General features: G+C 45.2%; 2 protein-coding genes across 2 annotated transcripts in view; one reads left to right on the forward strand and one right to left on the reverse strand.

Moving 5' to 3' along the window:
- The window catches only part of LOC309381830 (netrin-4-like), a 141,133-nt gene that overhangs the window by 52,417 nt on the left and 71,936 nt on the right, over positions 1–16,780 (forward strand). The gene's annotated exons all lie outside the window — the stretch shown is intronic.
- Positions 1–16,780, reverse strand: part of UROC1 (urocanate hydratase 1) — a 63,351-nt gene that overhangs the window by 46,249 nt on the left and 322 nt on the right. The window contains exons 2-4 of the mRNA XM_081946077.1: positions 7,010–7,140; positions 2,601–2,694; positions 1,066–1,125 (exon numbers count right to left, since the gene is read on the reverse strand). Of these exons, the coding sequence (XP_081802203.1) occupies positions 1,066–1,125; positions 2,601–2,694; positions 7,010–7,140 (285 nt within the window). The remainder of the gene's footprint in view (positions 1–1,065; positions 1,126–2,600; positions 2,695–7,009; positions 7,141–16,780) is intronic.

Consider the following 16,780-nt stretch of genomic DNA (forward strand, 5'->3'; position numbering starts at 1 on the left):
TGGTAGTTAAGACATCAGGCTGAAACCCAGGAAAATATGAGTTCCTTATTTTTCTTTTAAGTGAAATCCCAGCTAGGTGACCTTGGGCCAGTCATTCTCTCTTAGTCCTTGAAAGAAGGCAATGGCAAATAACTTCTGAAATCTTGCCAAGGAAACTGCAGGGACCTGTCTAGGCTATCCTGATTGGAAGGTACCAACAACAACAACACCCCATCTATATTTATATTTATATTAAATGGTGACTGGGTTTGTTTCTGACTTGTGAATGAACAAACTGCACACTTATTGCCGCTGGAGATATTACCTCATTGGGTAATGAAATATCTACAAGCAAACAATACAATACAATACAATACAATACAATACAATACAATACAATACAATAGTAGAGTTGGAAGGGACTTTGGAGGTCTTCTAGTCCAAACCCCTGCCTAGGCAGGAAACCCTATACCGTTTCAGACAAATGGCTATCCAACAACTTCTTAAATACTTCCAGTATTGGGGCATTCACAACTTCAGGAGGCAAGTTGTTCCACTGATTAATTGTTCTAACTGTCAGGAAGTTTCTCCTCAGTTCTAAGTTGCTTCTCTCCTTGATTAGTTTCCAGCCATTGCTTCTTGTTCTATCCTCAGGTGCCTTGGAGAATAGTTTGACTCCCTCTTCTTTGTGGCAACCCCTGAGATATTGGAACACAGCTATCATGTCTCCCCTAGTCCTTCTTTCTCTTAAGCTAAACATACCCAGTTCCTGCAACCGTTCTTCATATGTTTTATCCTCCAGTCCCCTAATCATCTAGCCAATCAAGTACTAAGAGAGCACCAAGAATTCCACAGTTCAGCTCTGAGCTACAAATATTCTCTTCTATTGGAACAAAAAGAATGATAAGATGGTATCAATGGGAACAAGCAGATTCGTTCTCACTTTTTCTCCTCCTGCATAAAATAAGTAAAAGTTAGAAAAGATCTTATTTTATGGTCAGCTGCTCTTCAAACTTTGCTTAAACAGAATGAGAATCATTTTTAATCATTTATCACTGAAAATATATCTACAGTACAGTATCATACCTGCGCCCAGTTGCTGAACACTTGTCCATTTCCTCCATATGTTACAAGTTCCTGGGGAAACTGAAAAAGGTACATTTTAAATCCATACAAGATTTCAAAACAATTCCTATACAATGATATTAAGTTCTCTTATGCCTGCCTCCAGAACAAGATCTTCATCTCGAAGACAGCTGTTTAGTATCCTTAATATCTTACCATAAAAATGTAATAAAAATGATTGCCCGCACGATATACCATTTCTTTTTATGCATAATCATTTTTCCTCCTTTTTAATTGCTATGAATGAATGCAGTCCGAGGAAAATGAATTCTATTAGACAACATGAATGAAAAGATGGAAATGAGATGGGACCATTTAGAGACCAAGTAATTAATTAGAAGGATGACTAGGGAATATCTGCTTAGAAAAAGACTTGTTTGGAATATATGATTAATCTATACATCTATTCATATTCATATATGCAGAAGAATGAATAAAAATCAAAAACAGTATTTATTTGTATTAATGAAAGACTGAATCAAAGAATCAGAGACCAAGAGGCAAGGATGATTAGAGGCTATGAATATGGGACAGATGATTTGGTAATGCCAAGAATAAGTCTGGTAGAAAAGCACATGGAAGAAAAATAAAGAAATGAAAAACAACTGCAGGAAAAGAAAGTACAGTTTTGTACGAAATAAAGTAAGAATTTAATTTCCAAACAAAATCAATTGAAAGTGAACATAAGGAAAGTCGATGTGGATGTTAATTAAAACAGAGTGAAAACAATTATGTCACTAGGAGCCAAAGAAATATGTATGAAAAGGAATATCTAGAATGCATGGAAGATGTGGAAAAATGCATATAAATGATGCACGCAAGATAAAAGGTATTTTATAATATATAGGCACAAAAAGTTAAAGAAAATCCAGTTGCCTTTTAAAAAGCGTCTTTGGGATAAAAACAATTGCAATAATACAAAGCTAAGAAACAGAATAACCCCCTAGTTTACAATTTCTTTCTGAACTTTGATAATAACGCTTGCCTGAAAGAAAATAGGATGGTGATTCTATATGTATGAACAATGAGAGCTGGATAACCAGTGGTGGGATCCTGCCGGTTTAACAACCGGTTCGGTGATCACGTGCGCATGTTTTAACAAAACTTACCTTCCGCGTTACTTCTGGGGAGTAACACAGCTGAGGCACGGCAATCCTCTCTGCTGCGCATGGGAGGGGTGGGCGGGCCTGTTCATCTGAGCAAACTGTTCCGCTCCCCAGCTGATCATTAGATCTGCTGGTCACCCAAACCGATCTGAACTGGCTGAATCCCACCCCCGTACTATAACTTTACAGAGTTTTTCCAACCTAGCTAATCGTAGGTTTATTCAACAAATTATTGTTAAAACAACCACCACTTAATGTAATAGATGTTCCTAATCCCTGTCTCTAAATTAAAAGGGAAACTGAAATTTACCTCATAAAAGGCAGTACATTCTCATGAACATGCAAGGGGATATCTTCCCTAGACCATTATTTTCATCAAATATTCATTACCTGTGCTACTGCAGGATCAAGGTTATTCATAATCATGTGCATTATTGCAGCAGCTTGCTTGGTTTTGCAAGGATATTCCTGAATGGGATAAGATCTGAAATTAAAACAGATAAAGGCAGAGATGAATTAATTATTCTCTAGCTGTTTTTACCATCGAATGCTTGATCTGATGGATAAATTAATGGAAAAAGCCAATATAGTGATGAAAGAAATGTCCTTCTAGGTTCGGCTCCAAGTGGGGAAAAAGACACTGGAGACATGGAGGCTGCTTGGAAAGATGGTTTTAATGGTGGACAGGACCACATGGCTTGAGTCCTGAACAGAAAAGGTGATCACATGCTTCAATGTTGGGGAGAAGAAGAGAAGGATTTCCACAATAGAAAACAATTAATGGAAAGATAAAGTCAGTTAGGATGCAGGGCACCCTATGAATAAGACTATCTGAACTCAATTTAGATTAGCCCCCCCCCCCCAACTTCCAAAAAAGATATTGGTGTATTAAGGGTTTCTTTCTACATAGTACCCTTTGGATACGTCAGATAGTTCTTATTTAAAGATTTGTAGGCAAGTGTTCTATTTATATTCCTGAGTGAATCCAACCATGTTTTCCAAATTAATTCTGAACTGCTGCACAGCCTTGAGTCTGACACATATATATGCACATATAGAAATAAGAAATAATTATCAATATTAGAATAGAAATAGACATAGTGCCATTCACAAACAGTTTGGTTAGCAAATACATCCAACTGCAAAAGAAATGAATATCACAGTGGGTTTTTTTCACTTAATCCTCTAGAGCAGTGGTTCTCAACCTGTGGGTCGGGACCCCTTTGGGGGTCGAACGACCCTTTCACAGGGGTCGCCTAAGACCATCGGAAAACACATATTTTTGATGGTCTTAGGAACCAAGACATTTTATGGTTGGGGGTCACCACAACACGAGGAACTGTATTAAAGGGTCGCAGCATTGGAAAGGTTGAGAACCACTGCTCTAGGGAAAGACTGAAGGCAAACAAGTTCCAGGCAGAAGAAAAACATCATGGCTTCAAAACTTAAGGAACTGATTTGGACAAAACTCAGCAGATCTTTTTCATGCAGCTGCTGACAACAATAGGATTGCCAACATGATCGCCAACGTCCGATGATGAATATGGCACAAGAAAAAGAAGAAGGGTCCCCCCCCCCGTTTCTCTTGTTCTATGTCTGTTTTGGAAGGATTCCGCACTAAATGAAGAAAATATATTGCTTATTCTGACTTTGTTACTTGATCTTATTTATTTAGAATCTGAATTCAGAAAATCTGTGTCAGCTCAGTTGCATGCTTCCAAAATATGAGCTTCGTGCCCTTGGGCATTCATTTTTTAAACTGCTACGCATATTTGGAATATGGGTAGAATTTGAGCTGTTCATTTGAGAATCCAAATATAAATTCCAATTGGAACAAACAGATCTTGAGCAATTGTTAACAAAAAAATGCTTCCAAATGGAACACTACACTTGAGAATGTAATCGCCTTTTACCAGATTTTCAAAACCACAGCTCAGAACATTTTTTTCAGCCTAGAGTCAATGCAGGATCTGTGTAGTGCATTACAGTCAATTCAAAGTAAGTTCAAAATAATCTGCACTTTTACAACTGGCAGAACACAGCTGCCAAAAAAAAATTAAATGAAGTAAATGAGATCTGTTAATGAGGACAAATGAATTTTGCATCTAATGATCAAAGATATTTGAGATAAATGCCACAGCATTTGGCTGCAGCACTTTTTCCTCTACTCTCCTCTCCTCTCCTCTTTGCAATCCTGTGAAGTGGGTGGGCTGAGAAAGAGAGATTGGCCCAAGGTTCCACAGCTAAGAGACGATTTGAACTTGGTCCTCTCAGCCTAACTCACAGCTTAATCAAAACCTCACACAATGCCAATCTACAGTCTGAGGCCATGTCTAGATCTGCATCCTGGGTTTGTTCGATAGGTTTAGGAATGCACTATGGATGATGACCACTAGATGGCAGATAAGAGACACATACAACTAATTCTTTGCTACTATCTGTCGGCTGTCTACATTTTTCAACCCAGATAATAGCAATAGCACTTAGATTTATACACCACTTTGTAGTGCTTTACAACCTTCTCTAAACCGTTTACAGAGTCAGCATATTGCCCCCAACAAACTGGGTCCTCATTTTTCCCACCTTGGAAGGATGGAAGGCTGAGTCAACCTTGAATAGTCCTAAACATGCTTAAACTAAGCTTAAAATGGCATGGAGTGTTTTATAGTTCACTAACAATGTATATAAATTTATCATCACATGGAACATATTACAAATTTGCACCAGACATCACAACATAATTATATTATTTACAAGATGATGTCATGACACAGGTGCTATTATCTTTTTACATTATAGTTATTTTTTTATGGATGGTGTTTTGAAAAAGGCTTGATGTTAGAAAAGCTTATGGGCTGTCAGAGAAATACAGCTCTGGAATTTGTTCTTGTATAGGCTTCATTGGAATCTAATAAGGCACTTGGGAGTCTCTGGCTTGGTATTTTGATGGTCAGGAACAAGTCAAGTCTTGACACTTCGTTTTCTGCATATCTTACTTCTTGTAAAACACATTTGTTATATGCTGTACTTCCCATAAGAAGTTGGCCACAGAGAAGAAGTGCATTAATTTACTGTACATGCTGATGAGTAACAGTCCCCAATGATTTCAAACACAAGTGCTATGAAGATGCTAGAGACAAAGGTCTACTGTTTTCCACCCTGTTACAAAGCTGTTAATATTGGCTCTAAACCAAGTCAAAGGTTGAATTCACATTTTCAGGTTTTGTTTTGTTTTTACCATGATTTGTTTTCTAATCCACAATTAACAGCCTTTGTATATTGTCCTGTCATAGTTTATGCCACCAGAAACAAAGTAATTACATTACACTTTCTTATAATGCTTGAATCCAGTTAAAAGTGCCCAGATGTTCAGCAGCTGCATACATTGACCAATAAATCAACTTGTTTATTTATCGGCCTTGTTTTACCTTATCTTACTGGTTAATCATAAAGTGACTTTCTGCTAGCTCAGTTTACAGGTGGGCTTTGAAGCAGCCACACTTACAAACTTTTGCTAACTTTCTATAGATATACTGGTGCTAAGTTTTATTGTTTTTGACTTAGATCAGAACACAGCCATTTTAGTTTTTTAAATAATATTTGATGGCTTAGAGCAGTGATGGCTAACCTTTTTTGGCTCCTGTGCCAAAAGCGGGGGGAGCGCAGGGGGATCATGCGTGGGCGTGCCACACGCATAATGCTATATGCGCGACCCCCCTGCTTTTGGCACTGTTTTTTCACCCTCCCCAGGCTCCAAAAGCTTTCTATGAGCCTGAGGAGGGTGAAAACAGCCCCCCCCGGCCCTCCCCGAGGCCCTCCAGAGGCTTCAGGAGCTTCCCTGAAGCCTCCGGAGAGCGAAAGAGGAACCTTTGGGAACCCGGAAGTTCAGGAATAGTAACTTCCAGTTTGTCTGTAGGGCCGGTTTTTTCCCTCCGGAGCCTTTAGGGAAGCCTCCTGAAGGCTCCAGAGGGCAAAAAATGGCCCTACGAGCAAACTGGAAGTCCATTCCTGAATTTCCGGTTTGCCCATAGGGCTGGTTTTTCATTTACTTTTTACTTTACTTTTATTTAGATTTCTAGACCGCCCCCTCTCCCGAAAGGGACTCGGGGCGGTGTACAGTCAAATTAAAACACAAATACATAGGAATAAATATAAATACACAAATCCTTAAATTAAATGAGGAGGTTAAAAGACTGTATCTTAAAGTAAAGCAATTAAAACCATATTAAAAATAACCCCTAAAAAATACCCAAAAAAGTTAAAATTAACCCAACTAAAAATATCTGGCAGGAGGTGAGGTAAAACTATGGATGGGCCAAGCTGGCTAGTCGAAACAGGTGAGTCTTTAGTTTTTGACGGAAGGAGCGGAAGTCGGTGGTAGTTCTAATGTCTTCAAGGAAGCTTCCGGAGAGTGAAAAACGGCCTCAAAAGAAAGCCAAAGTCAGCTAGCCAGCGCACACATGTGTGCTGGAGCTGATAGGGCAACGCCTCGTGTTCCCTAACAAATGGCTCCGCGTGTCACCTGTGGCACGTGCACCATAGGTTTGCCATCACGGGCTTAGGGTGCTGTATGAATTCAAAAAATGGCAGTTAAAAAAAATGATGGCTCTGCTTTATGTGAGATTGGTTGGCATCCACTACAAGCTCCAATGACATCATTTGAAACAGGATGTCGTCACTTGATTTGCATTGTGGGCATTTCCCACACACACAGATGCCCACGATGCCCAAGCTACTGAGTAAGGAATTTCGATGTCAACCTGGAGTTCCCAATCTTTTGGCAAATTTTTAATCCTTACCTCATTTCAATCTGGGGACAGAACCTGTACATGTAGATATGCCCATGGCGCTTCAATTCTTTAGCAAATTCTGGTGCCAGGATTCCATGCAAGTTAGGCGGGAAATACCGCAGAGAGTTTTTTAAAGCCAACTGCCAAAATAAAGGAGAAAAAAAGCAAACATAACTAAAGTTTAAACATGACTAAGTGGGTGGCTATCACAATTAATTAAGCACAGGGGTTTTATTAGGCTGAGTGGGAAACATGCCCAGTTCTTATGAAAGGATTCAAGGAGATTGATCGTGAATAAAAATGAGGGTCTACCCACTAAGGTAGTAGCACGTTTTCAATGGAATCTTTTCATTGAGCCCTTGGAATGAATAAGATAATGCCCGGTGCCCATTTTCCAGAGAAGAAATAAAAGAACATTAATGTAAGCCTTTACATTAAGCACAAAGCAAAGCAGAAAGCTCTGCTGGCTCTTTGGCAGCAGAGATGGGCCATGCCAAATGTGCTATTTCGTCGCCATTCTGAGATGACAGAATATACATAGTGCATGTAAAATTTCCTAGCAAATTAATATCGTCTTTCCCCGTGCAAAGAAACCGTGGGCCCCTGTACTTAATAGGCACTGTGCTAGGGTTATGAAATATCCAGGTTTTCCCCTACTGCAGTGGTTCTCAACCTTTCCAATGCCGCAACCCTTTAATACAGTTCCTCGTGTTGTGGTGACCACCAACCATAAAATGCCTCGGTTCCTAAGACCATCGAAAATATGTGTTTTCCCATGGTCTTAGGCGACCCCTGTGAAAGGGTCGTCCGACCCCCAAAGGGGTCCCGACCCACAGGTTGAGGACCACTGCCCTACAGCTTCTTGGGTTATTTCCCCACTATGTGCTTTACAGCATCTTCTACACTCATTTGTGTAGAATGACCACTGATGTGCCAGCATAACAGATAAGGACAGACTTAATGCCACTTTAGCAAGTGTTTGGTGGTGCTGTCAGGTTGCTGTAAATCACTAGTGAGGAAATGGCTGTGGACAATTGCTGAGTGGGAGACAATGAAGTGACGCCAGGGAGAGAAAATTCAAATTTATAGTTTCTCCTGCTAGTTTGCATGGGCCGACTGCTGCGGTAGGTGTGTGTTTTTAGTTTTCCATGTTACACAATCCCAGCAAATTATGATTTAATCAATATGGTGAGACAAACCATAGTTCATGCATGGTATGAACCCATCTTAGGTATAAAAAAAAATACATATTTGCAATTTTCCTAAAATCTTCACACGCTGGCCACACATCCAGGGAGAATCCCCCTCTTGCAAAGAAAAGTGGCATGCATTCAGGAATAGTTTGTGCCATGCTCTGTGAGCACCATTCCTCTCGGAGGAAATCAAATCTCTGCTGACTTTGATGTACTCCAAAATGTGTTCCAAAACATTGAGTTAAAACAAAGAAAAATGCTGACATCTGAAATGCATACTTTCATAATGTATTCCATAATTTTTTTGTTTATTTTTAAAATGTTTTATTTTTTTAAAAAAAAATCCTTTTATTCTGCTGCAGTGTTCAAACAGAGTTTGAAATTCATGGGCACAAATTAAATCAATAGAGAACCCAAACAAAAATGGCTATTCCATTAACAGAAGAAGCAGCACCTAAGAATTAAAGTCTAAGAAAGTGGGGGGGGGGGAGAAAAAGTACTACCACTTTAAGAAGGTTTACAGTAGGTTTTTTTTTCCAATGATGTAACTGCCTGGGACATAAGAATAAATTGCTTACCTTCAGGGAACCAAGTGCAGGAGTGTCATAATACAAACACAGAAACTTGATTTGTTCGCACAGTGCATTTCTCTACATGGTTGCTGTTCACATGCATGAGGAAGTACAGGGTAGGCTACATAAGTTCCACTCTCTCTGATGGATAGGATAGGATAGGATAGGATAGGAAAGGGAAGGGAAGGGAAGGGAAAGAAAAGAAATGAAGGGAAGGGAAGGGTGTTAGATACCCTTGCGGGGGTGTTGTCGCTGGTGCTGGGCAGGCGGCGCCTCAGTTGATCCAGGTGCCGCCGCCATTCGGTCCCATCATGTAGCTGGACCCTGTAAGAACAGGGGCCGGTTATGGCGGTGACGGTGGCAGGCACCCACCTAACTGCCCCTGAGAATGCCTGAGCCCAAACATCATCGCCCAGGAGGAACGCGCGGGAAGGGGGCCCCAGGTTGCCAGGCTGTTCGCTTGAATAGAGTGGGTGCAACCTATCCAAGGTGGTCCGCAGGCGCCGGCCCATCAGCAGCTCAGCTGGAGACTTCCCGGTCAGGGGGCAAGGAGTGGCATGCTGTACCAAGAGGTAAGCAGCCACCCTTGAAGGCCAGTCAGCCCCATCCATCCTGCCCAACGCCTCCTTGGCCGAGCGGACCGCCCTTTCCGCCCGGCCATTGCTAGCCGGATGGTATGGGGCGACTGGGGCATGGCGGATGCCCTGAGAGGCCAGGAACAGCTGGAACGCGGTGGATGCAAATTGAGGCCCGTTATCAGAGACAATGACGTCCGGCACGCCATGGGTGGCGAAAAGCCTAGTCAGTTCTCTGATCGTGGCCTCGGCTGTGGTGGACCTCATGAGGATGAGCTCCACCCAGCGCGAATATGCATCCACCACCACCATGAAGACCTGGCCTCTGAAGGGGCCCGCGAAATCCACGTGGAGACGGGACCAAGGACCACGAGGCAATTCCCATTCCCTAGGACAGGCAGCCGGTGGCGCCGGTCGGGAATGTTGGCAGGAGGAGCAGCCGGCCACCCAGGCGGCTATCTCGTCATCAATGCGAGGCCACCAGACATAGCTGCGCGCCAGGCATTTCATGCGCACTATGCCCGGGTGGCCCTCATGAAGGCGAGATAGCACCCGATGGCGCAGGCTGGGTGGAATGACCACCCTGTCACCCCACAGGAGGCACCCGCTGTGAAGTGACAGCTCCAACTGCCTGGCCCTGAAGGGACGAAGGTGCTCTGGCACCGGACCCTCAGGCCAGCCCCTTTGGACCCAAAGGATGACCTGGGACAGGTCAGGGTCAGCCCTAGACTTTGAGGCCACCTCTCCGGAAGAGAGTGGCAGATCCAAATCTGCTATGGCCAAGACCGACAGGCAAGGCACTGTCGGGGGGTCAGCAACGGGCAAGGGGCAGCGGCTGAGGGCATCAGCGTGCCCCAAATGCTTGCCCGGGCGGTAGAGCAGAGTATAGCTGTATGCAGCTAGGAACTCTGTCCACCTGGTCATGCGTGGTGACAGGATGGGAGGGGTCGGCTTGTTACCTGCCAAAAGCCCAAGGAGTGGCTTATGGTCGGTGAACAAAGTAAAGTGCCGACCATAGAGGTAGTCGTGGAACCTTTTAATCCCTGACACTGCAGCCAGAGCCTCCTTGTCGATCTGGCTGTAATTGCGTTCCGCAGAAGTCAGTGTCCGGGAATAAAAGGCTATGGGGGCCTCCGAGCCGTTGGGCAGCACATGGCTCAGGACCGCCCCCAAACCCACGGGCGAGGCGTCACAAGCAAGAGTCAAAGGCAGCTTGTCCGAATACTGAACGAGGACTGCCTCTGACGTCAGCAAGTCTTTGACAGCCGCGAACGCATGCGCTTCGCGGCTGCCCCAGCGCCAGGCTGCCGATCGGTCGAGCAACCGATGCAGCGGCTCGGCTAGTGACGCCTTATGCGGTAAGAAAGGCGCGTAGAAGTTAAGCAAGCCAAGGAACGCCTGCAGCTCCGTCTTGGAGGCAGGCGTGGGGGCGTTCCTGATGGCTGCAACCTTTGAAGGGGTGGGGTGAATTCCTTGGGCGTCAATCGTGAAGCCCAGGAAATCAACCCGGGGCACAGCAAATGAACATTTGCTGCGCTTTAATTTTAAGCCCGAGCCCCTGAAACGCTCGAGGACCTTCACCAGTACTTCGATGAGGCCCGATCGGCTACTAGCGGCGATCAGGACGTCATCGAAATACGGAACCACGCCAGGGAGCCCATGGAGCAGCCGCTCCATGAGGCTCTGGAAGATCCCCGGGGCTACGGAAACGCCGAATTGCAAGCGGCGGCAACGGAAAGCTCCACGGTGGGTGACGATGGTCTGCGCAGCCGCCGCCTCGTCATCCACCGGGAGCTGCTGGTAGGCCTGCGCCATATCCAGCTTCGCAAAGATGCAGCCTTGCCCCAAAGAGTGGAGCAAGTGCTGCACTACCGGAACTGGATAGGGGTTCGCTTGGAGGGCAAGGTTGATGGTGGATTTGAAGTCGGCGCAGAGGCGAATGGACCCATCCGCCTTAACTGGGATGACCAAAGGGGTCTCCCACTTGGAGTGATCCACCGGCTCCAAGACTCCCTGCGCGACGAGCTTGTCGAGCTCCGCATCAACCTTTGCCCTCAAAGCGAAAGGCACCCTACGGGCCTTCAGCCTAATGGGGGCAACCTGGGGATCTAGGTTCAAGGAGATGGGCGTGCCCTTATACGCCCCCAGCTGCCCATCAAACACATCAGAAAATCTGGCAAGGACGTCGGCCACGTCGGGAGGCGTGGCCACCACTTGCCTAATCCCGTGCACTGATAGGCCGAGTGCCGGGAACCAGTCAAGGCCCAGGAGGGCCGGTAAAGGCTTTTCTACAACTAGTAGAGGAAGGCACCCCGAATAGTCCCCGTATTCCACCCGCACCAGGTGACAACCCAGGGTAGGAATTTGAGTCCCCTGGTAGTCCCGTAGGGTTGCGTCTGGAGGGGCCAACTGGGTCTTTGAGATGCCTGGACAGAGGCGGGAGAACTCTGTCCACGACAAAAGGGATCGGGACGACCCCGAGTCCACTTCCATGGTGCAGGGGGAGCCCTCTATGAGGAGCGACGCCTTGATGCGCTCCGCACCTGCACCCGTGTGGAAGGCCAACTCTGCGGGGTTGGCGTGGAAGTCTGCGTCCACGGCGTAGCAGCCTCCGCGCGAAGGCTGCTGCTGCTGCTGCTGCTGCTGCTGCTGCTGCTGCTGCTGCTGCTGCTGTCGTCCAGCACGGCCTCCAGGTCGCTGTTTAACGGCGGCTGTGGTCGGGACGTCGTCTGCTCGCTGTGGCAAGGGAAGCTGCGCTCGGCAGACCTGGGCCAAATGTCCCTTCTTCAGGCAGCGGCGGCAAATTGCGGTTTTAAAAGGGCAACCCGAGCGGTCGTGGTTGCCTCCACAGCCAAGGCAAGCGGGCACAGGTTCCCGGGCTCGCTGAGGAACGCGTCTTCTGGCGGACTGGCCAATGCGCGCCACCGTTCCCTCTTCAGGATAGTCATTAGGCAAGGGAACTAGTTCGTCCACCAGGCAGGTGCGGCCTGGCGGGGGCGGCAGGTTGAACATCTCCGCCATTGACTCGTCGGAGAGTTCAGCCGCCCTTGCCTGCTCGATGGCCCCAGTCAGCGTGATGTCTGCCTGTGACAGGAGCCGCCGGCGAAGGCGCAGGTCTTTTACGCCGCTGACGAACTGTTCCGTCAGGTTGCGATCGAGGTCGGCAAACTCGCACCTCATCGCCGCGGTGCGAAGCGCCTGGAGGAACTGGCTCACCGACTCCTCCGGCTTCTGTACACAGCGCCGGAAAGCGTAGTGCCTCGCCACCCAGGATGGAGTGGGGGCGTAGTGGCGCTGAAGACGTTCAGTTAATGTCGCCCAGTCCAGAGAATGGACTGGCTGTGGGGCGGCTAATGAGCGAGCGGCGCTAAACATTGGCGTGCCGCAGCAGCTCAAGAAGAAGCTGCACTTCTCGTCGTCTGGAGCGTCGCGACGGCCGTTGGCTATGAGGTAGCACTCGAAGCGCTCCATGAACGCTTCCCACGTCTCGCCGTCGCAGCCAAACGGCACGAAAGTTGGCATTGCCGACATGGTCTCCTCAGGAACGAGCTAAGCCGGCCAGGAACGGGTCGCCGGTGCAATAGCGGCAAGATGGTTTTCGGTGGGTTAGCGGCTGGATCCCATCCTCGTCGCCAGTGTTAGATACGAACGAAACGAGCGGAGTCGTGAGGAGAATCCAACCAACTTTATTGAACAAAACTAGTCACAGTCAAATACAGGAGAGAATCGATGCAAGGATCGTCTGACAGCTATTTATACGAAGCTGTCAGACGACCCAGCCAATCCCCAAGCCAGAGTTTCCCCGCTCTCAGCCAGGTCGCGTCTTAGCCAATCAGACGCGACCTGGCTGTTGCTAGTGCAGATGCCGGCTGTCAGGGGAAACTCCCTGACGTCATCTGCCCGGACACAACAAAGGGAAGGGAGGGAAAGGAAAGAAAGGAAAGGAATGGAAATGAAAGGAAGGGAAGGAAAGGGAAAGGAAGGGAAAGGAAAGGAAAGGAAAGGAAAGGAAAAGAAAAAAGGAGCTTAGAATGCATTGGTCAGAGTACCATTCAAAGCTTTTCCCAGACCAAGGAGGAACTGGAGGGATCTTTCTCTGAATTCTAAGAATGAAAGCTAAATGAACTGGACTGAGTAGCACAGGCTAGATGTACTAGGGGGTTGAAAATGCATTGCCCTATTGAAACTATTCCATGAGACTTGCAGCACAACTAAGGTTATTGAACTATGTGAATATGCTCAGGGATTAAGGTTTTTTTTTAGTCAACCCAATTGTTGGGGGAGAGAGGAATTGAGAATGAGACCGCATGCATTCCTGTTGAATGCAGGAGCTACTGTTGTATAAAGTCACTGTGATCTCTGGGAGAAGACGGAGGCGATCCAATTTCAAGTACAGGCTCACTGCATGATTTTGGGCCAGTTATTCTTTCAACCCCAACATACAGTACCTCACACAGGTGTTATTGCGAGCATCAAATGAGGGGAATTTCCTAGTAAGCTACCTTTAGCTCCTGGAGAAACAAACTGGAAATCAATCTAACAAATAAAAAAAAATGGTATACCAAAGAGAGAGGCTGATTTCCAACATCAAATGTCAGGATATCAAAATAAATTTATACAAAGATACATATATGAAATACTAAGCCAATGGTCAGAGACATTTAGTTGTTTGTCAAAAGTCCACTGACAAGAGTGGACTCTGGGGGGTGTCTAGGAATAAGATCAATGCAGAAGAGTATTTTAATAAACTGGCCACAATTTAAAGAACATTGCTTGGATTTTTGTTTAGGTTGAATAAAATAAATTCACTTAAGTGCAAGGAAACAGGATCTTTATTGTGGTAGGAAGAGCCTTCTCATTGTATATGTGAGAAAGTAAATATGTGTGTGTGTGTGTGTGTGTGTACACACTTGTGAGAGACACATTACTGTGATCTCAACCAGGTAGGCTACCCAACTTAGATTTTTCAAATGTGTTGGCACTGCAGCTGCCAGTTTCCTAGGACTTAGACTTCACACCTCAGGACAGTTGATCTTACCAAAACAAAATGTTGTCACTTAAAAGGCAAAATAACATATTTCAAAGCAGTAGCAATTATCTACATCCATAAAACTGGAACCTCACATTTTTGCCAGAAGAGTTGGTTTACAACAAAGAGCCAATAAAGAGAGATTCTCCTGAAGCCAAGCCCTAAGAATAATGTGATAAAAACACAGTAGACACAACATTATTCACACCGTTTACACTGTCTTAAAAATATAAGAACGAATACAGATGAGACAAAGCTACCCTTATCAGGAGGTGAGCTAGATACAAAATAGGCTTCCGTTTTTATCAGGGGAGCTGTGTTAGTCTCTGATGGCAAACAATTTAGAATCTGGTAGCACCTTTTCCAACTAACCAATGCTATTAAGGCAGCAGCTTTTTAACACGACTTTAAATGAAATCTGTTAGATGGAAAAGTTGCTACCAGACTTCTGACCTTTTGTTAAAAGTGTCCAATTTTTTTTTAAAAAAAGTATTTTCAGTTGCTGAACCACTGCTGGTTGTTGAAAATGGGTAAAACCACACACTTTTTGGGAGTAAAGTTGTTCTCTCTTAGCATATTTTATCATATATATATTTATTTATATGCTGGATCAACTCAGGAGACAGATGCCTAATATTAGGCAGAGCAATTTCCACAGATGGCAATGCTAGGAGACAGCACTAAAGTTGCAATAGACAAAGGTGTGTAACCAGGCCTTTAACATTCCCCCCACCATCACAAGTTGATCTCCTGCTTTCATATGAAGTACAGAACGAGGTGACCACAGAGTGATGAAGGGCGGGAGGATGGAAAAAAAAAGTCAAGATAATGCTTGTGGTCATATAATTGGAGTCCTGTCCTTTTAATGTGCATCGGAGGAGGACAAGGAGGAGGAGGAGGACGAGGAGGAAGAAGAGAAGGAGGAAGAGGAGGAGGAGGCTTCAAACATGCTGCCACAAATGTTCTCAAGACTTTGACACACAAACCCCTGCAGACACTCCTAGCGCAGAATGAATCTTATTGCCAATAACTACTCCAAACTTATGGGTGCTCCTCCATCACTGGTAGTTTTCAAAAATAGACTGGACAACTATTTGACTAGGATGGTATAAGTCTCCTGCCTTGAACAGGGGGTTGGAGTCAGTGGTGGGTTCCGGATTCCGTAACAACCGGTACGGTTGGAGCGGCCCCAGCATCACCCACATGGACCCGCACGGCATGCGTGCGTGCATTGTACTTGCCTGTGACACTTCCGCAAGCCTCCGCGACGTTCCAGCTGCTCGGTGGAGAGTCGCACAGGCGTTGTATGCACCATGCATGTGCGCGGAAGTGCCAAAAGCTTAAAGCACAGGTAAGGAGCTCGGGCAGGCGGCTGGGCCCTCCGGAGTACCATACTGGTGCTCTGGGTAGGCTCCAGTACACCCGTACCGGGGCGTACCGCCTGCAACCCACCATTGATTGACGTAGAAGACCCTCAAGGTCTCTTCCAGCCTTCGGATTCGATGCTCATGCAAACAAACATGAATTCTTCTGCTAGCTTATCCAATGAGGTATTGAAATGGATATATTTTGCACTATTGCATCTCAGTCTCCCTTTTGGCTTCTGTTCATTGCTGAAAGGCTGTTTTCTATGTTCTGAGGGTGAAAAGCAGGAAGACAATCCCAAGTTGACCTTAAGGGAATGGGCAGTGAAAACAGAGGCAAGTATTAATCTGCTTAGGCTTCAGAGAAAAAAAAAGAACATGAAGGATGTTACTGTCACATATTTCAATTAACAAAGCAGTTTGGAAGCAAGAGAATTCAGGAAATAACTGGAAGAAAATTCCTGCAAATATGTTTTGATTTATTCAAGGATGTTAAAATCAACTAATGAAAAGTTACCATGGATATTGGCCTTTACACAGTCCTTATAAACAAAGCTACACTATTATTTACAGAAACCAAAGGACATGACATAAAACCCAGGAACAAAAAAAAGTTACTACAAATTCAGACTGAAAATAGACACAATATATAGGCCTGATCCTCAGGTTATGTTTGCTATCATTGTTCCTTGAATTAAGATAAGTGTGATAAGTCATTATTATTTTTATTAATATTGCTACTCCCATTTCAAAAGGGCATTATCTAGGCAGAAGGGCCTCACATTTTACTGAACAGACCCATAAAGAAAGATACACTCAGAAAGTCCCAACAACAGAACTTCATAATGCTGAAAAATTGGAAATTCTTGAACAAGACCATGTTGCTAAGGGTGTGATGAGCAGAGATAGGCATTGGAACTCAACATACCTGATAGAAAGACATTAAGGGCAATATAGAATAGAACTGTGCAGTGTTTATATTCACAACTCGTAGCTATCAATAATATAGCTGGGCAGAGACCACCATACCTGCTTTAAGAAGCAGAT

This window comes from Natrix helvetica (assembly GCF_964273705.1).
Source record: "Natrix helvetica genome assembly, chromosome: 1".
In the NCBI taxonomy this organism is placed as follows: Eukaryota; Metazoa; Chordata; class Lepidosauria; order Squamata; family Natricidae; genus Natrix; species Natrix helvetica.